At 44.6% G+C, this 7,500-nt stretch overlaps 2 protein-coding genes across 2 annotated transcripts in view; one reads left to right on the forward strand and one right to left on the reverse strand.

The window, feature by feature from the left end:
- The window catches only part of LOC137804876 (ras-related protein Rab-14-like), a 5,385-nt gene extending 4,366 nt beyond the window's left edge, over window positions 1–1,019 (reverse strand). Inside the window, exon 1 of the mRNA XM_068604316.1 lies at window positions 907–1,019. The gene's annotated coding sequence lies outside the window, so the exon portion shown is untranslated. The remainder of the gene's footprint in view (window positions 1–906) is intronic.
- Window positions 1,020–3,468: 2,449 nt separating this feature from the next.
- LOC137804851 (NLR family CARD domain-containing protein 3-like) overlaps window positions 3,469–7,500 on the forward strand; it is a 9,341-nt gene continuing 5,309 nt past the window's right edge. Inside the window, exons 1-4 of the mRNA XM_068604278.1 lie at window positions 3,469–3,721; window positions 4,176–5,958; window positions 6,076–6,249; window positions 6,660–6,833. Coding sequence (XP_068460379.1) covers window positions 3,469–3,721; window positions 4,176–5,958; window positions 6,076–6,249; window positions 6,660–6,833 — 2,384 coding nt within the window. The remainder of the gene's footprint in view (window positions 3,722–4,175; window positions 5,959–6,075; window positions 6,250–6,659; window positions 6,834–7,500) is intronic.

The raw sequence follows: 7,500 nt of genomic DNA on the forward strand, positions 1-7,500 counted from the left end.
TGTAAACAAAGACATTCACAGAGAGTTCACCCCATCGGACCGACCAGACCCAGTCATTAGACGGGTCCCATCAGGACGAGATGAGGACTCTTTAGGACCCCGTTGGGGAACACTGTACACCAAGTATCATGGCTTTAAGCATTTTATGAGACCTGAGACCTGGACCAATGTGGACCAATGTGGTCGAATGTGGACCAATGTGGTCTAGCTGCAAACGAAAACAGTGAAATCTCACAAATCTGAAGAAGTAGAATTAGTAGAATTATTATCTGGCTTCTCTGAGACAATCTAGTCCAGTTCTGACCAGTTTAAGTATGGTGGTTTCTGATCTGGGCCTAGTCTAATGTGGTCTAGATGTAGTCTTGATCTGGTCTTGATGTGGTCCAGATGTAGTCCAGATGTGGTCCAGATGTGGTCTTGATGTAGTCTTGATGTAGTCTTGATGTGGTCTAGATGTAGTCTAGATGTAGTCTTGATGTGGTCTAGATGTGGTCTAGATGTAGTCTTGATGTAGTCTTGATGTGGTCTAGATGTGGTCTTGATGCGACAATAACAGAAACCGTTTAACTGAACAAACAAAAGGCAGCAGCTAGCAAAGCTAACACACAGTTAAGCTAACACACAGCTTAGCTAGCAGCACGAGCCGTTAACCTCCGTGACAGTCTCGCGCAGTGAGCGCGCGCATCTTTAGCAGAAGCATTAACACCATAAGCTGACTTCCTGCATCACACTCTCCTCTCTCTTCCTCTGTACTAGCTTAGCTTAGCTCTACAGCTAACCGGCTAACAGCTGCAGTGCTGTCAACGCCTTGCTAACAGGCTAAACGGCTAACAGCCCGCTATTATCGCCACAATAATTGAACAATAAGGCAGGAATGAGGGGAAAATCAACCCGCCTTAGTTTTACCTTCAGTCCGGGTTCTATCTAACCGGATAACCTGATTTAACGGACGAGAGGACGGGTAGTTATCGGTGTTAGCTGGTTAGCCGTTAGGAAGCCGTTCCCCTCTTCCGCGATTCTTCTTCTGCTGCGATAAACACGGAAAACACCGCGAGACTTGGCGATCTCTGCCGCCCTCCGGCGGATGAGAGGGGAACAGCACACAGACTGAGGACCTCTGATCTCAGTTATATATATATATATATATATATATATATATATATATATATATATATATATATATATATATATATATATATATATATATATATATATAAGGATGGTCATTTATATATATATATGACCTGTATCTATTGTTTCTGGAAACATTTGAACGAGTGTCTATATGTTTTTAACCACGAGTGACTCTCCTGGTCGCTCTGGTGGAGTCAATGTCTTGGCGAGAGGGAAAAGCTGCTCCGGAGATGAACTGTGCAGTTTTTACACACAATATAATATACGACTACAACGCCCAGCAACACAGCGTGACTCAGCTGCAGGTGAGGAATGAGGAAGTAAAGCTCTGATAGGCCGACATCCTCCACCTGCCGCACCGTGCTGACGCGTCTCTGGTCTCTCTGGTGGACTTTGACTGAAGAGATGTGGCGTGACGGCGTCTTCAGGTCAAACGCACATAGACGACAGGACGACAGGACGACAGCTGCTTCTGTCCAGAGGTCAACACATGAAGGTCAACGAGTAAACTGACCTGAGGTCAACCAGCAGGTGAGAACCAGAGGAATCTGGACATCATCAGATCACTTTGTGTTCTTCCTCTTTCATTGGAGAAGAGAACCAGCTTTAAAAAGATGTGTGTGTGTGTGTGTGTGTGTGTGTGTGTGTGTGTGTGTGTGTGTGTGTGTGTGTGTTGTGGGTGTGTGTGTGTGTTGTGGGTGTGTGTGTGTGTGTGAGTATGTGTGTGTGTGTGTGTGTGTGTGTGTGTGTTTGTGTGTGTGTGTGTCATGTGCAGAAGATAAAGAACAAAGAGTGTTATGAATATGATGTTCATGTTTCTCAAGTCGTCTCAACAGAAGTTTGTAATCTGAGTTCACGCCATTGGTGAAAAGTACAAAGTACAATATGAACTGATTATAGATTATAATCTATCAGACTATAGATTAGATATAAAATATAGATCCAAATCTTTGCTCTCAATAAAAAAAATTGTGTCAAAAAAAGGTCTTAAAACTAGAATTTGCTCTCAAACATTTTTTTTTATTTCTCTCAAAGAAAAAATACTTCTCTCAAAAAAAAACTGCGCTCTCAATCTCAAAAGTTACAAGTTGAGTTGTGGACGTAGTGGGCGGGGCTGAATGAGGCAGGAGTTTCTATTGGTGGGCTCCACTGCAATTGAGAGCAAAGATTTGGAGATAATTTACTGACAAACTAGAAATTTGCTCGAGTAAAAAAAGACACAAATCTACCTCCATATAACTGTGACAAGGCTTTAATAGCCGTACAATGAACGTCGTATTTTTTATTTAACCAGGTGAAATAAGTTGAGAAGCAATTTGTAGCGTCGCCGCCGGGTGTGGAGGGAGGGCCAATCCAGCAGTCTGTGAAGACCACAGCGGCGGGTGGTGAAGTGGCCAAAGGGATTGCTGAGTGGTGGAGTGTGTCCAGTTTTCTGAGGGTGGTCTTTGATGCCATTTTATGAATGAAGTGAAAGAGAGGAAGGATGGTCATTTTCACGAGGGTGAATTGGTCAGAGTGTTTGAGGGAGGCCTTGTCAATAGAGGAAACCCCCAGTCCAGCTTCAACTTCAGCCAGAAGGTTATGGATGAGTATGTTAAAGGAGAGCGATGAGTCCAACCAGAAGCCGAGGTATTTGTAGGAGCTGACAAACTCCAGCTCCGAGCCATCAGCACTGTAGATCTTGGGAGCGTTGGGGAAGATGAGGTTTTTCCGGTCGAACAACATACATTTGGTCTTTTTGGAGTTGAAGAGCAGGTGGAGGTTGTGGAAAGACTGTTGGACGGAGGTGAGGCTTTGTTGGAGAGTGGACACAGCAGAGTGGAGCGAGGGACCAGCTGAATATATGATGGTGTCATCAGCATACAGATGGATCCTGGAATTTGCAGCAGCTTTGACAACATCATTAATATGAAGGGAGAATAAAATAGGGCCTAAGATGGACCTTTGAGGCACACCTTTACAGATGGTAAGATGGTGATGACATCATCAAGCACCTCCAGTGTAGCGGTGGTACATCTGTGGCCTTTCCCAAACCCAGATGCAGGTCAGACAAGATGTGATTCAAGTCAACGAGGTCAACAAGTTGTTTATGCAATAATAGACGGTAGATAAGTCCCAGCAGGTTATCCAGCTCATAATTCTCCTGTTAAACCTCAGGAAACATGCACAGGCCTGTAGTTAATCCTCACATGTGCATTACACAATCAGGCACTCATTCATATTCTCCTTTAAGAGGCTGATTGTGAGTAAATATGTACAGCATGATTCATATTCTTTCATTGAAGGATTTAAAAAACAACGACAATGTATTCTGTATCTTGACAGAGAGGGCAGATGGAGAAACCTATTGAGGTCTTCTTCAGAACTTTGGAGAATTTAGGAGCTGAGGATTTTAAAAGATTTAAGTGGTTCCTGCAGTGGGAGGTCCTAAAAGGCTTCCCATCGATCCCAAAGAGTCGACTGGAGGATGCGGACCGGATGGACACCGTGGATCAGATGGTCAAGACCTACAGCATACACACTATTAAAGTGATCCGGATTGTTTTAAAGAAAATAAATCAGAATGATCTAGTGGACAAGTTACCCAAAAACATCTCAGAACCTGAAGGTAAGTCATAGTATAAATATTACAAAGACTTCAACAAACATCAGTAAAGCACGAAATGTCTGAATTTAATCCTCAGAGACAGACTCATGTCTTGTGCTGCTCTTTCAACCAAACAAGGATGAAATGTCTCAGAGGAGAAAAGCAGCAACACAAAGGCAGACAATCCTGTGTTTGTTGTCTGTAATGTTGAAGATCAGCACACTGGAGTGACTGAGATACTGTTGGACGTCTTTAATTCCCTCTGAACTTAAATGATAAAGCTTCTGGTTATTTGGAGACCACAGAGTTCATGGAAACGTGAAGCAAAATGTTCAGAGCCTTTAGTTACTAAATGAGATGAAGAGATTTCATTAATACAGAAATGTGTCCACTTGAGAGAAATGACCTCATCCACTAACAACTCCTCATCCACTTTAATCTTTTTTTATTCACTCAGAGATTCTTACTGAGTGCCAGCATGAACTCAAGTCCAACCTGAAGAAGTTCCAGTTTGTGTCTGAGGGGATCCCTGAAGAAGGAAACCAAGCCCTCCTGAACCAGATCTACACAGAGCTCTACATCACAGGCAGCGCAGAGGTCAGTGACGAACATGAGGTCAGACAGATTGAAGCTGCATCCAGGAAACCACACAGACCAGAAACCACCATCAGACAAGAAGACCTCTTTAAAGCCTCACCTGGAGGAGAGGAACCAATCAGAACAGTGATGACAAAGGGAGTGGCCGGCATCGGGAAAACAGTCCTAACACAGAAGTTCACTCTGGACTGGGCTGAAGACAAAGCCAACCAGGACATCCAGTTCATGTTTCCCTTCACCTTCAGAGAGCTGAATGTGCTGAAAGAGAAGAAGTTCAGCTTGGTGGAACTTGTTCATCACTTCTTCTCTGAAACCAAAGAAGCAGGAATCTGCAGCTTTGAAGAGTTCCCGGTTGTGTTCATCTTTGACGGTCTGGATGAGTGTCGACTTCCTCTGGACTTCCACAAGAATGAGGTGATGAATGATGTCACAGAGTCCACCTCAGTGGATGTGCTGCTGACTAACCTCATCAGGGGGAAGCTGCTTCCCTCTGCTCGCCTCTGGATAACCACACGACCTGCAGCAGCCAATCAGATCCCTTCTAAATGGATTGGCCTGGTGACAGAGGTCAGAGGGTTCACTGACCCACAGAAGAAGGACTACTTCAGGAAGAGGTTCAGGAGTGAGTGGCAGGCCAGAAGGATCATCTCCCACATCAAGACCTCAAGAAGCCTCCACATCATGTGTCACATCCCAGTCTTCTGCTGGATCACTGCTACAGTTCTGGAGGACGTGTTGAAGACCACAAAGAGAGGAGAGCTGCCCAAGACCCTGACTGAGATGTACATCCACTTCCTGGTGGTTCAGGCCAAAGTGAAGAATGTCAAGTTTGATGGAGGAGCTGAGACAGATCCGCACTGGAGTCCAGAGAGCAGGAAGATGATCGAGTCTCTGGGAAAACTGGCTTTTGATCAGCTGCAGAAAGGGAACCTGATCTTCTATGAATCCGACCTGACAGAGTGTGGCATCGATATCAGAGCAGCCTCAGTGTACTCAGGAGTGTTCACACAGATCTTTAGAAAGGTGAGAGGACTGTACAAGGACAAGGTGTTCTTCTTCGTCCATCTGAGTGTTCAGGAGTTTCTGGCTGCTCTTCATGTCCATCTGACCTTCATCAACTCTGGTGTCAACCTGCTGGCAGAAGAACAAACAACCTCCCTGTCTAAACCTGAACCAAGTCATCTCTACCAGAGTGCTGTGGACAAGGCCTTACAGAGTCCTAATGGACACCTGGACTTGTTCCTCCGCTTCCTCCTGGGTCTTTCACTGGAGACCAATCAGACTCTCCTACGAGGTCTGCTGACACAGACAGGAAGTAGCTCACAGACCAATCAGAAAACAGTCCAGTACATCAAGAAGAATATCAGTGAGGAAGCGTCTCCAGAGAAAAGCATCAACCTGTTCCACTGTCTGAATGAACTGAATGATGGTTCTCTACTGGAGGAGATCCAACAGTCCCTGAGGTCAGGATATCTCTCCACAGGTCAACTGTCTCCTGCTCAGTGGTCAGCTCTGGTCTTCATCTTACTGTCTTCAGAAAAAGATCTGGAGGTGTTTCAACTGATGAAATACTCAGTTCTTGCTTCAGAGGAGACTCTTCTGAGGCTGCTGCCAGTGGTCAAAGCCTCCAACATCGCTCTGTAGGTGGATACATTATGGATACATTATCATTATTAAATGTGTTATTTCATGTTAGTTATGTGATATTTCACTTTAATTAAACATTTTGTTTGTATTCATGTCTGTTCCTCCACTAGGCTGAGTCACTGTAACCTCTCAGAGAGAAGCTGTGAAGCTCTGTCCTCAGTCCTCAGCTCCCAGTCCTCTAGTCTGAAACAGCTGGACCTGAGTAACAACATGCTGCAGGATTCAGGAGTGAAGCTTCTCTCTGCTGGACTGGAGAGTCCACACTGTACACTAGAGTCTCTCAGGTCAGGATCAGATGATCTAAGTGTCTGATATACTAAGTTCATGCTGGTGTTCCCAACAATGTCTCTAGTGTCTCTGTGATATGTGTTTAGACATACTGCAGTGAGCTGAATGGTGAACTGGCCACTATCCCGCTGGGGTCAAAGTGTTGGAGGTCTTATACATCAACATGAACATCCTTTGGCCCTCCTGCTTTCAGGGAACCAGGACGCTTTAAGTCCTGCTTGTAGTTTGTTAGAGTTTCTGCTGCACTGGAAGAACTCATTTCACTGGAATCAGGATTTAAATGTGTTCATGTCTGTTTACAAAAGAAGATGACATCAAAATGAAAGCCACTCAAGTTTATGAAAAAAATAATGATTTATTGTGTAACAATATAATAAACTCTGTGTGTTGTTTTGTGTGTTTGCAGCCTGAGATTCTGTGAGATCTCAGAGATCAGCTGTTCCTCTCTGGGATCAGCTCTGAAGTCAAACCCCTCCAGTCTGAGAAAACTGGATCTGAGTGGAAACAAGCTGCAGGATTCAGGAGTGAAGCTGCTGTCTGCTGGACTGGAGAGTCCTCACTGCAGACTGGAGACTCTGAGGTGCGTTCACTGTCTGCTGCTCGTGTAGCACCTTCATGTCAATAACTGTATTGCTTTATCTATGTATTGATCCATCAAGTGTTACATGTTCTGGTAACAAGTTCCACTTGCCTCCTTGTCTGCATGTCGTCCTCTACAATCATGACATGTACAACTTGTCTGGCTTCATGCTGCTGGAGATGAACAGGCTTAACGGTCCGAGAGCCAGGGGCCCCCAAATGTGAGGGGCCCTTAGTGTCTCTTTATATTGCTTCTTGATGCAGATTGAGTTCCTGCAGCTTGACAGAAGTCAGCTGTTCTTCTCTCATCTCTGAAGTCATCTACTGCATCCCAGTTCATGCTGCTGTTCCCAACATGTTGCTGTGGAGAACAATGTCTCTAGTGTCTCTGTGATATGTGTTTAGTCATACTGCTGTGAGCTGAATGGTGAACTGGCCACTATCCTGCTGGGGTCAAAGTGTTGGAGGTCTTATACATCAACATGAACATCCTTTGGCCCTCCTGCTTTCAGGGAACCAGGACGCTTTAAGTCCTGCTTGTAGTTTGTTAGAGTTTCTGCTGCAATGGAAGAACTCATTTCACTGGAATCAGGATTTAAATGTGTTTACTGTGACATGATTTTAACTAAATGTCTGCTTACAAAAGAAGATGAAACCAAAATGAAAGC

This window comes from Clinocottus analis, unplaced genomic scaffold, assembly GCF_023055335.1.
Source record: "Clinocottus analis isolate CAN_PGR_092001 unplaced genomic scaffold, fCliAna1.0.p SCAF_67, whole genome shotgun sequence".
Classification (NCBI taxonomy): Eukaryota; Metazoa; Chordata; class Actinopteri; order Perciformes; family Cottidae; genus Clinocottus; species Clinocottus analis.